This window comes from Hoplias malabaricus, chromosome 12, assembly GCF_029633855.1.
Source record: "Hoplias malabaricus isolate fHopMal1 chromosome 12, fHopMal1.hap1, whole genome shotgun sequence".
Classification (NCBI taxonomy): Eukaryota; Metazoa; Chordata; class Actinopteri; order Characiformes; family Erythrinidae; genus Hoplias; species Hoplias malabaricus.
In genome coordinates this window covers 26,116,059-26,139,610 of record NC_089811.1, presented here as the reverse complement: position 1 = coordinate 26,139,610, position 23,552 = coordinate 26,116,059, and the positions used below count along the sequence as shown (strand labels likewise).

Below are 23,552 nucleotides of genomic sequence, written 5' to 3'. Positions count from 1 at the left end.
TGGTCTGCAGTGGGAGAGCTAGTGGGCCAATTCTAAAGGATTTAATACTGGTGAGGTGTTTTATCACTGAGGAGAGGTTTAAAATATGTCAGTTAAGCTGTCCCTCCCTAATAAACTCGCCCAGTCCCCTTTGGGCTTTAGAGGCTGGATGCCCTGGAAGGAAGTGTATTTATTGAGGTGAGTTACATAAACCAATCTAAATCTGATTGGTTCTGTGGTAGACCAGAAATCAGTCCCACCCACTAAAAATCCCACAGAAAAACAAACTGAAAAAAAAAAAAAAATTAAAAACACACAAGCTTGGCTCATTCTCTCTGACTCACTTCAAGGCAAATTCATCATGAAATCGATCAATGACAATTATTACCTCTGTTTCCAACACCAGACTAATAGACATATTTGCATTCTCGCCTTGCCCTGCATCTTGCCCTGTTCAGATCTCTGAACTTTGTGACCCCTGAGATCCTTTCGAATCTCTTCTCGGCAGAGCAGGCCAGAAGGATGTATTGGCATCCACATTCTTCTCCACCACCGTGCAGTCGCTTTTGTTGTTTCACTGCCAAACACTCCATAATTCATCTGGATATATTTGTTGTTTGTCTACAGGCATTGTATGGAGGAAAGGGCAAGGGGGTATGGTGTGTGCACTGACATTTTAAATAGCTGTGATAATGCAGATCCTTCACTCAGGAAGCCCACAAAACCACAAAACACTCAAGAAAACACTCTGAGCTTTTTTTGTGTATGATTGTGTGTCCTTCTGGTGTGTAACACTCAACTGAAACCATTACCACCACTCTAACACTGCCATTACTGAAGACTCCCCCTTTGCCACTAATCTTTCACAACCCTCAATCATTTGCATAGCTTCCAGCTGCGTTTAGGGTGGCAGCCGTGTGCAGCACTGTGTGGTGGGAGTGTGCTTGAGTGTTCGGTAAACAGCCCCCCACCCCCACCTCCCTCATGCAAAGGAAGGGCCTCTCAAGGCCCGGCTGCTGCAGATTTATAGCTTTCATAATTCACGGCCCATTTCGGCCGCATGAGGTCACTGGCTACGACTCTTGAGTATCGACCGGACCATTTGATTGATGGCTCACTTGGACGCTCATCCTCCGTAGCCCAGGATCGCTCTCTGAACGTAGGCTTCCCTTGGTTTCATTTCCTCCTGTCGGATGTTTTCCCTCAGCTTTGACGTGGCAGCGTAGCGGAGCCAGGTGCTAGAAGCCCACGGTGTGCAGAGTTTGTGCATGGCTGATCTCGAAGACTTCTCGATGATGCAGACGGCACAGACACTATTATTTTCAAAGAAAGTTTTAGAGTTGAAGCCTTTGATGGAATATGAATTTATTGTCACCTTAAACTTAATCCCATGCACTTTATGATCAAAGTGGAACTCGTCAAGCTTATTCTGAAATGAAGGGCATTTCTAGAAAGGCTTTTGAATAGTGGCCAGAATGTCTAAGTGTGCCATAAAGAGATCACAAAAACTGTTTCTCAATATGTGTTCTTGTGGACTTGGGAAACGTCATCAGTTGCAGCTCAAGTACTGTTCCATTCTAACAACTAGACCAAGTAGAGACTAAATACCTGGATGTGTTCTTGCTCTGCCTGGTATATTACTGCAGAAGCATTCCAGATATATGCCAGAATACATTTCACACCAACCTCAGCGCGATGGTGAATTGTTAAGTATGCCTGCGTTCTAATTACAGAATGATCATACAGCGTCCTTCCGTCCTGTACTCATGATTCAAACTTGCCAAGTCTGTATTACCGTGTACGGCAGTCCAAACTTGAAGTATTTTGTATTGAGAAACAGCTAAAGAGGTGTTTGATGATAAGTTCTGGATCATAAAATCCAATCTAACCTCATCCCAGAGGTCCATCACCCAGCAATTATCACCCATATGTCATTGCTGGAAGTCTTTAAAGCCCCCTAACTCAGGACATGTGCCCCTTCAGTATGTCTAATGTAATCCTACTTTAAACCCCCAAGCCAGTTTATTTCAAGTTTATTATTTACAATATATTTTTCTTCTTGATATTTTTATTTTCATTTAAGTAAACAACACTCGACACACTAAGCTATCCGGTTCAGAATATTTAAAAAAACATTTGTTTTATATATATCTCCTCTTCCCTATTTACACAATAAAATAAACACAGCTGAAAAATGAAGTGGAGTTTCTGTCTGGTATTAGAGTCTGCGTGCCTGAACGAGCCCTGTCGGTGCAGACAGCAAGCCACTGTTACTGCTGCCAAACATCAGTATCCCACAGCAAAAAAAAAATGGTCATGTGTCCGTTCCTAGTGTCACGTGGCACTGTCTTGCAGCAGCGGCTTACTAACAACTGTCTCGAGCCAGAGCTTCGTGCCCCTCCATGGCGCTGTGCCAGTAGGTAGCACAGAGACATTTTGACTGTGGCATGCTCAAATCTTTGCTGTTGTTAGTGCCGTGTGACAGCAGGCTTACTGCCTGCATGGACAGCAAGTCTATCGTTGTCAACTGCAGCCAATCAGATACTAGATTTTCATTGTCAGTGACATTCTGTTAAGCCAATCAACAATAGGAGTCGTTTTTTTACACGTCAGCCATCCGTCTAAACAGTTCTTCCAAGGAGTCTAATGAGTGAATACGGTAAGGACCATCCGGACATTATCTGTTGAGAAGTTTGTGTGTGGCACACCCCCACTGGTTGAAAACCCCTGCTCTAATTGATGCTTGGCATTGGGCATGGTGATCTTAGACTGAGCAGCTGCTCCAGGACATTGCATTCTACTGGTATTACTGTTAGTGTGGAGGTCATTAACTGTATATGAACAATGAAACATTTCTTTCTGCAGTGGGTGAACCATGACGTAGCTGCATTCACTCATCATATGGATGTCTGCAAACGTTTATATTTTATATAGTGCATATACTGCATACTGTGTCTTATAATAAATACATTTCCTCTGGAGTTGATTTAAAGACCCCTGGAATATCAGGATTGTGTGCAGGTGGGACCTTGCGAACTGCTGCACTTTTGACTGTCCATTTTTGATTGATTGTATCATTTATACTCTTTCAGAACGCTGGCAGTATATTAAACTAATAAATTCCTGTGTATAATGCAGACATGGTGCTAAACAAGCAAATGTAATTGCTAGGCTCGGTTTAGTAGTCTTATGCAGCATTAAGGAAGAATGGGTTTCCTTGTTAGAATGCTTTTTATCTCTTGTAATGCTGAAGATCAACACTTAATAATGTTGTGTTACGGTGTTAGTCTTTTAATTGTCCAAAAAAGAACTCTTTTGTATAGAGTATAAAACTTTTATAGTTAGAATAGTGATTGTAGTGAATTATAAGCACATACGGATATGCACTTAGATTTGTGTACACATTCTCACCTGACATCTCTTCAGAACTAAAAGGTATTAATAAGTAGTTTGCCCTCTTTGCTGCAGTAACAGATTCTCCACTTTGAAGATTGTAGGCAACAAGTTGGAACACTTTGTGGAAGGATTTTAATGGCAGTCAGCCACAGGAGCATTAGTGAGATCAGGTACTGATGTTGGAAGATTAGTTCTGGATCACAAACACCACTCCAACTCATCACTTAGAAAATGCCCCTCTTTATACCCTTCTAGCCATTGCTTGGCATTGAGCACTGATATCTTAAATTTGTGCAGCTGCTCCTGAACACCCAATTTCATTGCATATATTTGCAGAGGCGTCTACAAATCCGGATCTTTAATCCAGGTTCAAGCCTGGTACTTTAAAATGGCAGTCCAATATGACGCTATACCTGGCTGGTCTGTTGCATCTATAATGTCATTAGCTGGTCTGGAGCCTGGAACCTGAATCTAAGATCTGGATTTAAAGACTTCTGCTGTAGATATTTTACAAGCTGTGTGAGACAGTTGAACGTCTGTGCCTGTAATTAATGGTTAAATTTTGGTAAAAAATATTTCATTATTAATGATATTCTTTCAGAAAACTAGCCAATGAATGTTTGCTTATATTGTGATGAACAAAAACCTCATGACAGAATCCTTGAAGTCATTTAAACATAAGTGAAGTATAGCATTTCTCCAGACACCCAAAGTGTTTTTATAGTCTTTAGAACAATAACATGTCGCCTCAACAACCACCAGTGTGTAGCATCTACAAGTGGTGGCCATAAAATTAGAATATCATGAAAAAGTTGTGAATATCATCAAAAAGTGAAACTTGTGAAAATGTTCAATATCAAAGACACCTGGTGCCACACACTAATCATTAACTCAAAATACTTGCAAAGTTTAAATAGTCTCTCATTGTAGTTCTGTAGACTACGCAATCATGGGGAAGACTGCTGACTTAACAGTTGTCCAAAAGACGACCATTGACACCTTTACACAAGCAGGGCAAGACACAAAAGGTCATTGCTAAAGAGGCTGGCTGTTCACAGAGCTGTGTCCAAGCACATTAATAGAAAAGTGAAAGGAAGGAAAAGACATAGTAGAAAAAAGTGTACAAGCGATAGAGATAACCACACCCTGGAGAGTATTGTGAAACAAAAACCATTCAAAAAACGTGGGGGAGATTCACAAAGACTGGACTGCAGCTGGAGTCAGTGCTTCAAGAACCACCACAAACCGACATCTGCAAGACATGGGTTTCAGCTGTCGCATTCCTTGTATCAAGCCTGAGCTGAAGAGCTGAAGGCCACTATCAGAGCAACCTGGGCTCTCATAACACCTGAGCAGTGCCACAGACTGATCGACTCCATGCCACGCCGCATTGCTGCAGTAGTTCAGGCAAAAGGAGCCCCTACTAAGTATTGAGTGCTGTACATGCTCATACTTTTCATGTTCATACTTTTCAGTTGGCCAGCGTTTCTAAAAATCCTTTTTTGTATTGGTCTTAAGTAATATTCTTATTTTCTGAGATACTGAATTTGGGGTTTTCATTAGTTGTCAGTTATAATAATCAAATTAAAAGAAATAAACACTTGAAATATTTTGTTTTTTGAATGGAATTACTGAAATAAACTTTTTCATGATATTCTAATTTTATGACCAGCACCTGTACTTGGATGATGCGATGACAGACAGTCAACACCAGTATGCTCACTGCACATCAGCTCTTGGGTAGTGAGGACACTAGAGGGAATGAGGCACTTAATTTGAGGATGGGGATAATCGGGAGGCCCAAAGTGGCCACAGTGTCAGATTTAGCTGGACCTTGGGGTACTTTCCTGACATTTTTCCTGACAAAGAGTCAGGACCTCTATTTTACATCTAATCTGAAGGATGGTGCCATTGTGTTTAGTGTAGCATCTCACTCACTGCACTTGTGCATTGGGATCCACACAAACTACAAGAATTTTATGTATCTGGGGGAAAACAAACAAACAAACTTCAAGATATAATAACAAAAATGCATTCACATTTCCACATAGTATATGGTTTATGTCATTGAAAGGCTTCTTTAGCTGGATTAGATTTAACAGATGAGCTCCGGTAATTAATTTGTAAGAGATTTGATGGAATAGTTTGCATGGGATTAAGGAATTTTGCACCAGTTTGCCCTTAATCAAAATATCATAGCCAGCACCTCCACATCAGTGTTAATATTAAAGATAAACAAGACCAAAGCCAAACAGCAAACTTCCAGCTAATGTCAGCAATAACAGCATCAGGCTTTTAGTGAACTCATTTAACTTTACAGCAACCCAATGAGATGGAAATCACACTTTAGGAATTTCATTTTTCTTTCTAATTAGGCCCTCACCAGAAACGTTGTATATTACAGTACTGCAGTTTTGAACTTGAGAATAAAGGTACTTCATTTTTGAGACTAGCCTTGTCTTCAGATTTAAAAAAAACAAAACAAAGAAGAGCCAAGCTATTACCTTCAAACAGAAATACTGTTACCAAGGGAACTCCAGGTTCAGAGAGTTACAGAAGTTAATTTGCTGCATAATTATTACTTAGCAGCCTTGCTGAAGATATAGATTCCTTCTGGATTAAATTCACAGATCTCATCTCAGATCACTCAGATTAAAGCACCCTCCAGAAAAATGAATCCAGCTTGAACAGATCTTTAAACTGTATTTCCTGTATTTCAGCTACATCTGGAGACTCTAAGCTGAAGCTGCTGTCTGATGTAGCCCAGGCAGTGAAAGGCCAAGGGACCATCGCCTGGGTGAACTGTGGGTAAGTCTCGCTGATCATCATCTAACACCTATGTTCTGTGTTCTAATGTGTTAGACATAACACCTGAAATGGGAGTGCCATTTATATGCACTCATTTATATGCACTCATAATGGGAGGGAGTTTGAAAGATGTCCTTAATTAGAATAACACAGAGCACACACACCAAGGCAAATCACTGAAGGTCATCTCAGGATGAGGAAGCACCAGTCTTGATCCATCAATCAGTTTTTGACGTATTTGGTAGATTTTTCTGTAAAAGGATTTAGCCTTCTGGGTGCGTTTTCCTGGGTACATTTTCCATTCGGGTTCTCTTTACATTTGATAATGGAACGTGTGAGAGCATTTCATCGCTGTGCAAACAAAACATACATGTCCATTTTTGTGGATTTTTAGTTTACTACATCATTTGAACACATCAGCTGTCCTTCACATTGTGTGAAAATGTCATAAAGATTGGACCAATAGAAATGACCCAAAATGACTTGGAATAAAATCTTTTTATATTCACTTCCATTGACACTTAAGAAAGTTGCTTCCTTCTCCTGTAATTTTTTTGCAGATACATGTTTTTCATTGGACAGCGACGATTTGACAGCATACTATATGAGCATTATCGAGGTCAGATGATTTAGGTTTGGATCACAAACGCCATTTCCACTCATTCCATAGTTATTGTTTGGTTCTCCATGATTACAGAGAAAATTTCCACTGTTCCACCGCCCAGTGCTGAGGATTTTTATAAACCCATCTCATAGTGTGTTCAAGTGAACATCGGTATCCACAGTAGAATAGACTTTTTAAGTAGATTAATCCACTGATCATCGGGGGTATCTACAAAGGTTTGGACATACCGTGTATCAGATGTGTCCTTGTCTGTTGTTTGGAGAATTACTCAGGAAAGTGAGAAGTGACTTTGTAGAAGGCTTACGAAACTCTCAGCCTGACACACAGCAGGTAATGAGTTTAGCAGGGTTTTGGGAAGTAGTAAGAGGTTGGAAATGTATTAAGATAATCCAGGTGTTCAGCCATGTGCAGATGCTTCAGTCTCTAAATGGAGAGTACTTTCACCCTTTTAACTCGTTTTACTTTTCCTTCTAAAACTTGGCCATTTATTATTTCTTAATGTTTGTGTCTCTTGCAGCTGAGGCCTCCAGATGGGATAGAAATGAAGCCTTTATCTTGTGCCTCTGTTAGTTATGTGTGTGTTTGTCAGATGATTCACAACAAGAAGTGTGCCTTCTCACTCAGGAATACACACTTCTTTCCATCCCCAGCTCCCACAATTCTTTGCAGCAGATCTGTCAGATCAGGCGAGATGAATCCTTTGAAAGGAATTCAGAGAAAATTTTTTAATGCCAGTGACATGGCCTGTGTGCTGCTCTCTCAAGGCATCTGCCAACCCTGGAAAACATACACGTCCGTTTTGTTCTTTATCTCTCTTCCTCCTGTATGAGGTTTTTTTTTAACCCTCATTTCCCCTCTCAACTTGTGAATCTGTCAGCCCTCCGCTCCTATTTCTACTGTGGAAAATACACAGGGAAGACCTTACAAACGTTTATTCTTCCCTCTAATGTCTATCAGTTATTCATTGTTTGGACAGATTAAATTGGCACAGATCAGTAAGAACTCTTAGGGATTGAAAATGATTTCAGAATAATATCACCTCCAAAAAATTATTTCATTATAATGATTATATTTATTTTACTCTGGAAGTGCAAAATCTTAACCTATGTAAATATGTATTTCTTATATCCCATGCTCGGGATATAAATTAGAAATACATTGGGATAATAATGCCTCAGCCCACAATTTGTGTCATTGTACTCCTAACAACTTTTGTATATTAAAGAGTACCATAACAAATAGCACAGGGGTGTATTAGTAATGGAACTCTGCCATTTTAAAGAGTAGATATTTTGACTGTTGGCATTTTTTCCAGTGTATTTTGTAATCTTAAAACTTAAAAAACAATCTAAGAACTGTTCTGTTATTGTGTATAATATTAAAAACTATACTACAGATAGTATGATGTATTATGTACTTTGTGGGAGCAAAGTAAACAGAAGGGAAACTTGGTTGAAGGAGTAATAAGCAGTTGTTCTAGAGATAAAAAGGGCACAGTTAGATGATAAGAAGAAAAGCACATGGAAGATATAGAGAGGTGAGGCAACAGAGAGTACAATGCTGGAGCAAGACCAATCTAACTGATATGTGAATGACTAGTCCAGGGCAAGCCTCCGTTATTCACATTATGCTTTCTGCAAATGGCCTACCACTTATGGAGATTTCTGACTGGGCCTGTAAGATGTGGCCAGGTGAACAATGTATCAGCACCAGCAAGATGTTGAGAACTGAGGCTTTTGAAAGGTCATGGTACTGAAGAGACTTATCTTGTTGATATGTTAATGGCGAGACCACGATAAACCTTAATTACTGCTGTGATTGGGGCCTGGTGATATGTGAGATCTGCTGACATGGCATTACTCACCCCAGTGTAAATGCAGTGAAGTGAAGAAGAAATGACAAGCTTTATCCTTGCTGCCATCCAGGTGACAGTGCTGAGTTTTGGATGAGAGTCAGGTACACTACTCAGCCTCCCATCATGGACAAACTCCAAGATAAAGCAAAGCTCTCTGAAAAATAACACTTTAGCCTGCGGAGTCAGAACGGTCTCTTTCAGCTGTGGAAGGCTTTGCAGGGAGATGTCCAGAGATTTCCACCAGATGATAGAGCTGAAAGATGGCCAGCTGATTGGGCAGAAATTGGGACGGGGATTGTGAAGAGCAATTGCTGAGAAGAGGATGAAAGGATAAAAAGATAATATCGCTGATTACTGAATCAAATTACGGTGAAATTCACTCTTTCTGGATTATAAAAGGTGATTTAGTTTATGGGAGTCTGTACATTTGATCTTTTTTTTTTCTGGCTTTAAGGCTGCTTTCACGTATACCTTCTTTGGTTCGGACATTTGGACATTTCAGTTTGGTCCAAAACAAAATAGCATGAGTGAAATGCACCTCAGGCCACAGTCCAAACCAAAGAAAAAAAAACACCTTGTATCCAGTCTCACATGTTGATTACCTTTTTTTAATAATGCTACTTTTGTAAACATAATTAAAAGCTAAAATTGTTACTTCTGCTTTATCCCAAATATTAGCACATTAGCACACTGCATGGGTTATACAAAATATCAGTATCAGAAGGGCACTCAGTAGTGTAGAAAGTAAAACGCACATGGGTGTGATTTAGGACATAGTATTAATCAGCCAGTGCAACGGGTTCCACCATTTAAGCTAGAACCAAAAATGCAAAGAAGGAGCTGCTAAATAAGCAGGATAAACATTGCAAAAGTTGGCAAAGTATGTGTTAACGACTTCCAAATGGAAATGGCAAATAAATAGATTGTAATATAAATCGTAAACAACAGGAATTAATCCTTTCTTTCAGACGCACATGATGACAAAATTAAGTAGTAAATTCCTTTAATCTAAATTAATTAATTTAAATACAGTGTATATAAATGTATACAGTGTAACAAAACACAAACCTTGGTCTGGACATTGTGTGAAAACACCCTAAACAATAATCTTTCTCTGACGCGTCTGCACAATGTGTTTGAATCTCTGGTTAGAAAGCACACAGGTTTGATTCAGTCTTACACTATGCTGACTGATACTCTGACCAAAATCTTGAGTCATGACATGCTTAGTCACATCCTTTTTCCTTTCATCCCATTATTGTTGTGAGCCATTGCTGCTTTAGCTCAGTGGTCCTCAGTCCTGGTCCAGGTGGGCCTCTGCCTTGCATGTTGTATTTTTCTCTTCACTCCATCCACCCGCTTGCACTTCCAGATTTGGAAGGGGTTGGTAATTAGCTTATTACTTGCATCAGGTGTGCTGGGAGCATCTAAATTGCTCGGGCAGTGGCACACCAGGACCAGGATTGAGAATCACAGCTGTAGCTTGATCTGCCCTGCTGCCCCTCTAAATACATTCTAGTAAATGTTAGCGCATACCTTGCAGGTGAACAATACAGCCCAAAGGGTATGTTCAGTTATGCAGAAAACATTAGAATATGCCACAGTTGGTTCTGCCACTGTCAGCAGTTCCTTAGTGCAGCTGCTTTTTGTTCCTACTTGGTTTTCAGTTATTCATTGACCCAAGTGTATTTGCTTTTATAGAAATGAACTTTTTTATTATTATTATTTAAAGGGTACATACTCTGCAATAATTTAAAACAGTTCCCCATATCTTAATGAAATCTCTGTGGCATGCTTTGTTCAAAATACCACAAGGATCAAACACCACAACACCTTTCTCCCCCATCTAAACATCTGTGTTCAGAATGTCCACTTAAACACTTATTTCTTTAACTGACGAACCACAAACAACACACTACATTATTCTACTGATCTGTATTGGCTTTATTGAACTTGATCATAAGTCTGATCCTCTGTTTCCTCTAGCTAGCAAGCTCATGCTCCTCCTTAAGCATGACCCATATGAACTCCAGCACAGGTTTTTCTAAAATATAGCATGCTTTGTAAATGTTGTTGCGGTCTGACTCTGCTGGCCACCGTAGTCAGGCGTCATCACTTCTCCACTTCCTGTATCCGTCATTTCAAATTAAAATCCCCCTGCAGAGTTTTCATAAAAGCCTGTAGCAGCAGCAGTAATTCTGCTGGACCGAGCTTTACTGTGGTTTTTATTTGTTATATAAATTATATGAAAGCTACTCTAACACTTCAAAGTGGTATTTGAGTTATATTATTCGTTTTGCAATATAAGTATCTGATCGGGACTCTGAGACTTGAGTAGGACATCACCAATATTCAGATATATAAAAAATATATAGGAAATTTTGGTTGGAAGGCAATTCAATACCTCCCAGGCCAGTCCTACAACAAAATAACCCCCTAAAACCCTAGTATTTATGGTTATGAAAGTCTAGCCTTTTGCATTTTGGTTCCCCTCCTGCTTTAGGAACCAACCAGATCTCTTATTTCTATAATATGGAGTTTTCATGGAAAAAAGCAAATTAGGGACCCTCAGGCCCTTAGAGTACTGGAGTTACCCACTTTGAATCAGCAGTTCTCTAACAAAGTGTTCCATGAAGTGCTTCTCATTAAAAAGTCCCCACAGAATATTACGGTTCCATACCAAAAATCCCCTAATATTGATTCATAAAGTTTCTCCTGTAACCCATACACACAAGCCAAGAACCATTTAGGTTTTTCAGAAAGATTTAGTACAAAGTTGTCCCTGGTTTTACAGTCACAAAATTAATGCACCCCCACCCCCCAGTGTCCGGAAGCACTTGACTAAACCCCTGATCCCTAGCCGAAGTCCATCAGAGCTTAGAGCTGCTGAAATGGATGGCTGCATCTCTCATCCCGAAGTGGTGAACGGGGGCAAATCTGCCTGTAAATGCCCAGAGAGGCGCCATCTGCGATCATGAGTCAGCACGTTGACCACACAGCTTGTGTAATTGTGTTTCCCACCTGACAGCCCGTACTTCTGCTCCTCTTCCCGCTCTACCACTTCTGTCTCCTCCTCCTCCTCCCACAGACAAAGGCAGGATGTGAAACAAACTTAATCTAATGGTACTGTCTGACACCCAACCATCCTTTGAGAAGGCTCAAATCCTTTGAGGAGGCTGGTTGGGGAGGGGGTCCGTGGAGAGTGCTGGTTGTCGGCAACTTAATTGAATTCCACCTCTTTGAATTTCCATTAGCACGGGGGGCTTTAGCTGTCCTCTGAGTCCTTTCTGCTCCTATTTGTCCTTATGTAATACATTTCCATGCTCATTATCACTGATGCAGAGGGCTGGTGATAGTTCTCTGTGTGTGAGTGTGTGTGTGTGTGTGTGTGTGTGGAGATGGAGAGAGGTAATTACAGATTCTTTGCAGGTGCTAGGTAACCATAAGTGTGTTGGAAGACTGAGAAGTTGACCATTTCCTGTCCAGGGTCCAGATGCCTGAATAATGTTCTTTTAGCATAGAGTTGGTAGGATTCTACCATTTCAGATCAGTTCCACACTTTACCATAGATGTACACATTTTTTAATTATATATATAATAAGTGAATTCACACCTGGCACAAGAGGATCCAGAAAAAATCATCCACAATCAGTAACTGACCTCAGTAGTGTTTATATTTTTATTTTGAATGCAATCAAATTCTCCCAGAACATTTCCAGAATCTGTGCAACATCCAATCCTTTCTGAAGATCCAGTGGGTAAACAGGTATTCTCAAGCTTTTAGCCATGTACACATCATTCTGAAAGGTGCAAAGACATTGATGTGGTGGTGGTGGTGGTGCGTTAGTGTGTGTTGTGCTGGTACGAATGGATTCAGCACAACACATACAAACACACCACACCACATTTTCAGTGTTACTGCAGCTCTCAGAATGATCCACCACTCAGATCATACCTGCTGTGTGGTGGTCCTGACCACTTAAGGGCAGGGTGAAATGGGGATTAGAAAGTTAAAAAGTGCTCCTGTATGGTCAGCAGTACTGAGGAAATGGACAGTGAGAGTAGACACAATGTAGGTGTTCCTAATCCAGTGATCCTTCAGTGTAGTGTAGCTGTGTTTGTGTGACATGTTGATTCAGGTAATGGTTAAACTGGTGCTGCAACAAAACACCAGTGTGAAACAAAGTGGTGTGCATCTGTGTGAACACAATGGGCTCTGGATTACTAGCTACTGAATGCTTCAAAAGAAACTCAGGAATTTTAAAGATTTTAATGATGCCTTGAACTCAAAATGGTTTCCAACCCAGCGGCTATATGTTGCTCCCTAAAGGTTGTTGTCATGATGTGCAGAGCAGGCATTTACCTGTCACAAAAAAAATTAAAAAATCTGTATGGAGTTGTGTGCAGAGAGCCTGTCCGTGTAAGTGACAAATTTTGCATTGTTGTGGTTGTTTTAACATACAGTAAATGTTAGACAGTGCCTGTGGGTGGGGCACCTCAGGATGCCACCACTAAATATTTAAATTGTAGTGAAGGTCTTCCACTTTTTGGCAAAACAGATTCATCACCCTGACACAAGGCTGCAAGAAAGTACCAAGAAATATTTATTTTGGCCAAACTTTCTCAAGGTTGCTCACGCTTGTCCTCTGATACGTGGAGATAGAATGAGTTTGCCAGATTTCAGAAGGCTGTGTTGCATTAACTTATTACTGCGGTCACCTGTCACATCCCATCATCCATCTTGTTTTACTGTTACAGCAATTTATTCAACTTCTGGGGAAATTAATTTTGACCGTCTTACCGTTTTGACTTTGCATATTTGTTTGATGGATGTGCCCCAGAATGTTTTATTTTGGAATCAAATATACAGATTATAGTTTTTCGTGGGTATAATCTTTCTTCGAACTGCCTAAATGTACATTTCTGTATCCGTTGGGCCTATAAGAAAGGATAGAGTTACTGGAGCTCACTCTCTTGTACAGATTCAGGTCTAGCATTATTCTGGGTTCATTAATTCACCAAGGAGTTCAAAGTTGCCATGATGAGGGATGCATTTGCCTGCCTCTTCATCTATCTTTCCTTCCCTCCAGGGATACAGAGGGTCGCAAACTCTGTAAGAAAGTGAAGGTGGACCCTGGTTCAAAGACTGCAGGGTTTGAGATCCTGCATTATAAGTAAGTGTGCTCTCTACATTTATCAAGCAGTTTAAAGACTCCTCAGTTTGATGGAATTATTACAGAAAATAGCAGATAATAAGCCTGCAGCGGGCACTCACATTGCCTCTGCTGCTTTGTACATGTTTTCTCTCTCGCTCTCTCTCACTCTCTCTCACTCTAACTCTCGCTCTCTCTCAGAGATGGAACCTTCCACACAGAATACAACAGACCAGCCACGTTTAAGGTAATCATCCTGAAAATTGATTTCTGATGTTTGGAAAAAAATTGTGAAACTTCTCTTAAATCAATATACCTTTGTCTATAAAGCATATACATCTTGCCGCCAAGTTTCAATTGAACAGCTCCAATTCCTCACTATACGAGAGGTTTAGATTCACAATAGCTCTGTACTTGTGAGCTCCATACTTCAAAATGCCAACAACATAAACAGAAGGGATATATAAATGATTTGTTCCACAATTATGTTACTCAAAATTATAGTCTACTGCTTATGCCCATCTCTTAAATACTGCATTCACTGTCATGAGTCAATCTAAGAAAACAGTGCCTGAACAGCACCTTATTTAATATTTTATCGCATTACAAAGAACACAGTTATTTGTACATGTGCATATAGACAATAGTGGGCTCCAGCGTAATCCGGTGGTCTGCGTGATTGTCGGTTTTATTAGTGGTGATTCCTCAGTCATCAAGTGCAGCAAGTCCAAGAGAGCATAGTTGGCTTTGGGTAGACAAACACAAAAGACATCAACACCTTTTAATACTCAAACGTGTGTGTATAACTGTGTATTTTTGCCTCTGGAATACAGCCTTTTATCTCCATAACACAACTGTACTAAAATGACTTGTTCTTTTCAAAGTTAAGGAAGTTTTTCCCACTTTCCTACGTAACCTTTTAGGAGAGACAAATATATTTTGGAGTGGTGTAATGTAGACTTTAATTGTGTCCTTGAGTTTGCTTTCCGCCCCGTGACACCAATTTATTTAGCCATAAAATAAAGGAGAGTGGAAATTAAATGGTTTGATGAAAAATAAGTGAAATTATTATAACTCTAAGAAAAGCCAGTTAAGGGAAGGATGTAGGCACTTACAGCTACAGTGTCCTAGGATTATGGATTCAGCTTCTGCCTTGGGTCAATGTCTGTCTGTGTCAGTAGGTGTGTGATGTCCTGTAAATTCTGTTATGTTCAACACTGATTTATTGTTATTATTTCTGAGTCAGAATGAGTCATGATGTCCATCATTCATAATATCCATCCTGCCACATAAAATGTACAGTTTATTTTTGTAAAGTCATGGCAATTCTTGTAATTTCCTGTTAAAAGGAAGAATACCTGATAACTAGGTGCCAGCGAGGCAGCTTTAAAAAAAAAAAAAAAAAAAAAAAAAAAAAAAGTCCACTATTACATTCTACATGATTGGGTTGATTTTTCTCTGTGTTATTTGTTACTCTAAAGTAAATAATTTAGGTGGGAATATCTGGGTTTGTCAGGTGTAAACTCCTGGAATGAACTGCACGTTGAGATTTTTGTATTTATTATAATTTTTTGTGTGTGTGTAAGCATGCACAATTGTCTGTGGTCAATTGGAATTGTCCCACTCCTCTAATGGCCTTAGTCCTGCGTGTATCTTTGTCTTTGGTGTTTGACAAAAGTTTAATGTGTCTGAGTCACACTTTCTGGTTTCGGATGGTCTTGATCCTTCCTATCTATTCTGACTTTGGTATTTGACGCCCTGTGGTTTTGCAGTCATGGGGCTCTGTAATCTCTCGGCCTTTTGATCTTGGCTGCATGCTCTGTTCTGTCATTTCCACCAAGCTGATTTTCCTCATGCATGTCATTTCACCCTGGCACAGGCAAATACAGCTGGTGTTTCACACGGTAGGTGCTGGGATCACAGCGACTGGTTCAGGATCCCATCAAATCAAATCAAATCAAATCAAATTTATTTATATAGCGCTTTTCACAACTGATGTTGTCACAAAGCAGCTTCACAGAATTCCAGTAAGACAAGATTTGACATGAAATGTAAAGACAAATGTAAAACCCTCAAGTGAGCAAGCCAGGGGCGACAGTGGCAAGGAAAAACTCCCCCAGCTGAGGAAGAAACCTTGGGAGGAACCAAGGCTCACAAGGGGTGACCCATCCTCCTCTGGTCAATCTACTGGTGATGATAGTTAGTAGTCCATGAGAACTTCAGTGTAGGGACAGCTTCAAGGCACTTGGTGGTTGCTGGAGCGTGGGCAGCTGGTCTGAAGCGTGGAGGAGGATCTCGACAGTCATCCATCAGTGTCCAGACAGACAGGTGGGCAGTCGTTTACTCGGAAAGATGTAAAGGGATGGAATTAGTTTTGAACTGTTTTGTGTTTGTAAAGTAGAAAATATGAAAATTTCCAGAGTGTGGCTAATGACTCCGGCAGATCTGACTATGACAGCATTAACTAAAAGGAGAGAACCAGGAGGACACACAGACACGGGAGCATCCTGAAACACTGGACACTGGACACTGAAACACACCCATTCATTTCTATATTCCTTTCTCTTCCTCTGCGAGGTTGTTGGCACGGTCGAGGGCTCGTCTGACACGGCATTGATGAACGGTACTGCAATGAGCCGAGTCGCAATTTGCAGAAGTTAAAAATGAATGTGCACGGCTCAGCTCTGGATTCTGACTCAGTGATGAGATGGGCTTTCATGGTGAATGAAGGTTTCTCATTAAAAGCATCTGCTGTTGAGTCTGATATCGCTGTTCGTTTTTATTCTTTTTCCCTCATAATGGTAATTAGGATTATTATGAGCACTTAATGTCAAAAAGGTGCTTACGGAGTCATCCTGCGTTCTGGATGGATAGGTATTTTAAATTAGCTGTAGTCTGTTAGAGGAAATAATGTCATCTTGTAACGCCAGCATCACTGAAAATTTTTCTGGCCATTATTTTAGTTGACCTCTGAGTCTTATGTTGTGAAATCTTTGTGGAGATGATGGATATTTCTTCAGTCCTGGGTGTTGATGTTTGAAAGACACTATTGGCAGTGCCTCTCTTGAGAAAGGGAATGTGCACTGACAGCGAGAGATGAGTCATATCACTGTTTCTCTAATAATTGTCTTCCTTTTGATCCCTCTCCTTTTCTTTCCCAGTCTATGGTGGCGTTCCTCAAAGACCCCACAGGTGCCCCCCTATGGGAGGAGAACCCTGAGGCTAAAGACGTTGTTCACATCGAGTCGGAGAAAGTGAGTATCTCTTTGGGGCAATGACTTGGGTGAAGATCACCTTTCTTTACTTGGTGTGGGAACCTCATGCTGAACAAAAGCAGTGAGTTAAGCAATCTGCAACTGAAGAACCAGGCTGTTCAGCTCTCTCTGGAGACTGGCCCTGGCTGCTGTTCAGGACGTTCAGGAGGAGCGTATTGTTGCTGCCCCAAAAACGGAAAACAAATTCAAAACTCTATCTATTTATTTATTTAATTTTATTATTTTTGTGCATTGTTTCAACACAGGAGATATCCTCTGCATTGGGGGAAACTTTAATAAAGAATGAATCAATAGAAATTCTTTAAATTGCCCTAGCTTTTACATTAGATTACATTAGAAGTGAACAGTGTTATATCCTGTGTATCCTACAGCATTTGAATGAGAAAAAATAATACATTACTTTCTAACTCTTCTGATTTTCAGGTCCTTTTTGTGTGTGTGTGTGTGTGTGAGTGAGAGAGAGAGAGAAAGAAAGAAACACTGAGTGCCATCCAGTGTGTCTCACTGTTTTGTTCAAAATGAGTCTGGGTATGCTCTGGACCCACCTCTGCCCTGATCAGGATGAGCCAGTTACATAAAATGAATGAACAAATGACAGCTGCCATTTAGAAAACTAAAAACTACGCAGCACTGTGGAAGTCAGCCTGGGGTTTTGGAGTGTAAGGGATTCCATGAAAGCAAATGTTTAATAGAAATGGAAAAGGAAAAACTTCCTTAACTAGTAACACGCTCCCTTAAGAGACTTCACAGATCGCAGACGTATCGGCATGGTTCTCCCGCTGAGGGGGCTGCACGCAATCAGAAAGCGGCTCCCCTCGCTGAGATGAGATGGCTTTGAAACTCTTTGAAGAGCCTATTGATTGCTCCGGGGGGCGGGTGCTTTGTGGCGTATTACATCGTTTGGGGTGTCAACGGCTCTGAGCGAATTTCACTTACTGGAAAAGATCTCGTAATGAAGCACGTATGTAAACAAAGCTGATAGGAAAAATTCTCCCTCTGTGAGCTGTGTAAGTCTTGCATGCAATTACAGGCATTCAAGTCAGTATTGTACAGTTGACTTTTTTTAATACCTGCTTGGGCGGTCATAGAATTCTTAAAAGCAGTCTGTTTTTAAGAATTCTTCTTCACATTATAAAGCTGACTACTAAATGAGTTTTAGACATGAGCACCACCATGTTGAGGACCTGCTCTATAAAGCATACGCTGATTCATTCAGGGACTACAAACCAATTTCTGTCAATTTCTTATTTATAAAATTAATTTAATAATCACGTTTGTAAATAGTGTTTGCTAGCTTTTGGGAAGTAAAAAAACAAATTTGCCTAAGGTTAGTTTACTCTAAAGCTGAACAGCTACAACAGTGGGGAAGAAAAGAGCGGAATTGATAAGGGCAATGAAGACCTCACTTCTGTACGTATTAAAAGACTATATCACAGGAATGTCATTAACTGAGGTGTCTTACTTTCCCCTCCAGGACTTCAGGAAGCTGCTGAAGAAGGAGGAGAGGCCAATCCTCATGATGTTCTATGCCCCCTGTGAGTCACTTGATGATCTGCCCTCATTCTGTCCTCAGTCACTGGTGAATGCATATAGAGAGCATGATGCAAAGGGTGTGAAATCCTGTAAAATATGTGATTGTATTTAAACAGATGGAAAGCTTAATTATTAAAAAATAGCTATTTTTAATGTGCATGGGTTGTCAATGTTGCTGACACTGTGCAGTGATCAGTTAGGAATCAGTTGTCTACAATAATGGCGTACTCAGTGTAGATGTAAAAATGATCATTTAGATATTAAAAGTAAGATTTTGGATGTTCTTATTTTCAGAGCAATAAGTAGTTGATTAATGATAATATGCTGTAATTATTCCTTTACAATATGCACTCCTCTGCCATTTCATTCTGTTACTTGGTAGGATACCTTTGCCCTCAAAGCCACCTGTGCTCTTTATATGATTGAACATAATGTGGAAAACACTAAATAGAAGTTCTGGTCCAATTTGCGTTATGTAACTGCTGCAAGTTTTAGCCATGAATCTTAACTTATCCCATCTCCAAAAAACCAAAGGACAAGGCAGGTTATTATACTGAACCGAGCAGTAAGGACATTGGTATATTTACACCATACTGAGCTATACATACTCAGCAGTGATACTCACGTAAGTTGGGGCATTCAAACAACGCTCAATTCATATAAAGTCCAAGGGCAGCCAAGTACACATACACTCACACCATTACACCAGCTTCAGCTACTGACTCAATGGTTGTTTACACTAAATTTTGACCCTGCCATCTGCATGTCACAGAGTGCATGTTTTTTTCAGACTTTTAGGCTCCAAACTGTGTGTGTGTTTCATGCTATAATATGTTGAAAGGGTGGTATTTGAGATCTAGCTCCCTCTGTAGACTATTAGAAGCAAGACAGTTGTCCAGCCAGTTGAATCTTATGCTGTTAAAAGTTACATACTATGAGCACATTGTTTATCAGTTAATTTCTATGATAGTGATATCAGTCAGTACTCTGTATCAGCAGATACCCCAATGGAGTTTAGTTGCTGGTGTATCTGTATAATGTCCTAGGTACATTATACTTAACACTCAAGTGAAGGCAGTTGCACAGCTCCATGGTTCAATACAGGGAGGGGCTTTATATGCCTCTAGCAAACTCTTGTCATTGGAAAAGGTGACTCATGCAACTGCTCCAGAGCATCCTTTTCATTGTCACTGCTTTTCAGTTGATGCTATCAAGCTGTGCAAGCACGGCTGAACTCGTGGATTCACAATGGGTTCACTTTAAAGGAGCCAAATGTACTAATTAATAGGGATGCCTACACACCTTTGGATATATCATGTATAACTGCAGGTTTTGTTCATTAAAAAAGGCTAAACACGGCCTTCAGAGGAGAAGCTGTCAGCATTTTATTTCCTAATAATCTTTTGCTGAATTTAGGAGCTGGGCTGAGTGTACAAACAGAGGGCAGCCCTTGGGCTCTTCATTTACACTCCACTTGTAGTTTCTTCGTTTCTCCATGTCTGCTTCTTTAATTCTTCACTAGCTTCCTTAGAAAGTGTTTTCATGGAATCAGCGATTAAGCACCTCCGGCCCAGCGCAGGCTGTGCAATGTCTTGGCTGGCTTCATTTTGGAGATATTAATATTGCTTTTTGTTCCAAGAAATGAATAACTTGTACAGCATGCTCTACATGTGGTGTTCATCTCAGGATTGTGTCAAAGTGTTACAGTACTTTCAGGGGATGTTACTACCAGTTACCAGGCCTTTCCCACCTCCCCAAAAGAAACTCCTTACAAAGAAGTCTCTCATTTGTGATGAAGGAAAAACAAAAGAGTATGTGGTGCATAAACTTGACTTGACATCAGGTCCTATGGACGACGTGACAGCTAATCTAATCTTTTCTGTGAATTTCGCCCTGGCTCCACTTTCTCATCTTTTCTCCTAACCCTCTCCTGTTTCTCTCTAGGGTGTGGTGTATGCAAGAGAATGCAGCCCATCTTCCAACAGACAGCTACAGAAACAAAAGGGAAATATGTAAGTGCAACATGAAAAACAATAGTGTTTTAAGAAACGCATTATTTTATTCTTTATCTGCCCTTCATGTGTCATTGTGCTGCCTAACTAAGCCTGGCCTGAGTGAAGCATGGCATCGGCAACAAAGCTTGCAGTGTCTGAGAATGAGAGGTTAGGTGACTTGCCCAGGGGCACAACCTGGTTTACCTTGTCAGTCTTAGAAATTGATTTGTTTTCTAGCTCACTGCTCCCATCTCAAGAAGACTCCTGGTCCCAGCAACAACAAAAAACCAACAACACTTTGTAAAGAAATATTTTACCTTTGACATGATTTAAATTTCATGACCTTAGGGGCACTGAACACACCAGTTTTCAAAGCACCCACTTTTTTATTTTTTTTTTAATTATTTTTTTTAATCTGCGCAACCAAATGAGGAAATGGTTGTTGTATTTTGTGCTTCGTAATGTGCCACATGTACATAATTGGAGACAAGTCTAGACGGCATGCAGGCCCAGTCTAGCACCAGCGCACTCTCATTATTCAGCCATGCTGTTATAACACATGCAGAATATGGATTGGCCTTATGTTGCTACAGGCATGGCTGTCCTTGAAAAAGCATTGCCTTGATGGCAGGTTGTGTTGCTCGTAAATGTGTATATCTTTCCCGTTAACGGTGCTGTCACAGATGTACGGCTTTCCCATCAGATGAGCACTGATACACCTGCACTGCATGGCACACCCTGGCTTTTGAACTTTATGCAGGTATTCTTTTTTTCCATTAAAAATCTCAAATGTTAACTTGCCAGCCAAAAATGCATGTTTCTTCTCTGCTTTACTTCATTTCAGTTGAGCATGAAGCCAGAGAAGTTGGCTGCATTCCTCTAAGTTGTTGACATATGACTTCCACTGTGCATAGAACAAATTTAACATGAAATTGTGGATGCAGGAATGAACCGTGTTTATTGACAATCGTTTGCCAAAGTATCCTTGAACCCATATGAAGAGATTCATCCAAGAAAAAAGTTTTTAATAGTGTCCTCTGAGGTATTAAAGGTCAAACGCTGTCAGCTGTGGTTCTTGGCTTGGCTCTTTACTCACAGATTCTCTGAAACATTTGACAACGTTATGCACCGTGGAAGGTGAAATACTAAAAATCCTTCCCATCACTTGTTGAGCAATGTTGTTGGACTATTGGTGCTGATCCCTCCAGCTCATAAAGGACTCTTTTGTTTCACATTTCACAACCAAACATCTTGTTTTTTGCAGTTTAAGTACATGTTAAGAGGGATTTACATATAAATACTTTATTTATTTATTTATTATTATTTGCATGTCACATACTCCCCTGGGCATGGTGATGCTGCAGGTAACGCAACTGCCACTCAGCTTCAGGGTCTTGGTCTGGGTTTCAATCCCCCAAGTCACTGTCTGTGAGTAGTTTGGCGTGTTCTCTTTTGTTTGTATGGGTTTCCTCCAGGCGCCTTTAAAAATCCAAAAACACATACTGGTAGGTAGATAGGTGAAGCTGAATTGCCCACACATGAATGAGTGAGTGACTGGTTGAGAGGGTGATGCCCTGCAATGGACTGTCTCTCTGTCCATGGTGTGTTCCTGCCTTGCAGCCTGATTAAGATGAAGTGATTAAAGAGAATACATCAGTAAATGGATGATCACTGTACTTTTTGGGGGGCATTAAGATCTGTATTTGTTTAAAGTAGAGGGTACGGTAAAGTAGTTTTTAATCAAAGAAGAGCAGGACAGTGCTTATTGGATATGCAGGATATTGTCATTGCTGTCATGTACTGTTGACTTGTATTCAGGATCTCTACCAGCACCTCCAGTGCGAGAACTGTTGAGATTGTATACGTTACACATAATTTATTGCATCTAACATTGTCATTGCAATAGAACTCCATTGCACATCGTATTTCATGTCCACTTTGTAAAGCCCTATTATTAATCATGTATGAGACCAGTTTCAACAATGTAACAGTGTAATATTTCATATCCCTGTCAATATCTGTTAACCTATTTGGCCTTTTTCGGGTTTATTTGACAGAGCATTGAGTTCTCTCATCATTTTCACAGGAGATAATTTTGTCTTGGTCATCTTCTGTTTTTGTTTAATACTACATTTATTGAATGAATTCCCTGCTGGTCTGCAGTCTGCGTATGGATTAAATGCCAGCTCGCAACTCAATATCTCTGTGTACACTGCTGTGAGCTATCACTGCACATCTCTCTCATGCTCCCTTGTGCGCCCCACACACACACACACGCACACACACACACACACACACTCAAACTCACGCACATTTAATTGAGAAATGAAAGTTTCTCCAAGTTTTGCTTCACATTTCATAAAGGATATTGTCAAATAAAATGACTCAAGCTGCACACTAAAGTAACATAAGAGCACATGGATCGATAGATCACTGCCCAAACCCCCTATGAAGCCCTCTTTGCTGTTCTGGCTTCATGAGCCCTCTGCCTCCCACAAGGAAAACCATCTCTGAACAAACCACCAAAAGTTGGCTCAGATTAGAGCCCCAGTGGGCATTACTGAAACAATAGCATTTTTTCCCCTCGCTTTGTTATGGAGCTGGATATGGGGCCAAACTTGACTAATTGGAGCAGTGTTTATTTCCTTTAACTGCTGAGTGATGAGTGGACTCCATGGAGAGTTTGTAAATAAGCCGTTTGTTTAGAGATTTGCAGGTGTCGACTGGCTAGGTGGAGATTTGCTGCATCCTGCAGTTTCACATTCTTGCGTATGCATGCAGGACGCTGATAGTGCTTGGAGAAGGGTGATGGATTTGGGAGGAAATCAATGGTCAGCACAGTTGGCCTCCACATTTTTCACCGCGCTGTCGGATGCATATGAGCCGGCGGAGATGATTTGTAACCTATTCTTTGATTATGTGCAATTTATGATT

General features: G+C 40.4%; 1 protein-coding gene across 1 annotated transcript in view; it reads left to right on the top strand.

Annotated features, from left to right (window-relative positions):
- pdia5 (protein disulfide isomerase family A, member 5) overlaps positions 1–23,552 on the top strand; it is a 72,453-nt gene that overhangs the window by 12,417 nt on the left and 36,484 nt on the right. The window contains exons 3-8 of the mRNA XM_066686136.1: positions 6,096–6,183; positions 13,754–13,837; positions 14,018–14,063; positions 16,978–17,070; positions 18,566–18,626; positions 20,569–20,636. Coding sequence (XP_066542233.1) covers positions 6,096–6,183; positions 13,754–13,837; positions 14,018–14,063; positions 16,978–17,070; positions 18,566–18,626; positions 20,569–20,636 — 440 coding nt within the window. The remainder of the gene's footprint in view (positions 1–6,095; positions 6,184–13,753; positions 13,838–14,017; positions 14,064–16,977; positions 17,071–18,565; positions 18,627–20,568; positions 20,637–23,552) is intronic.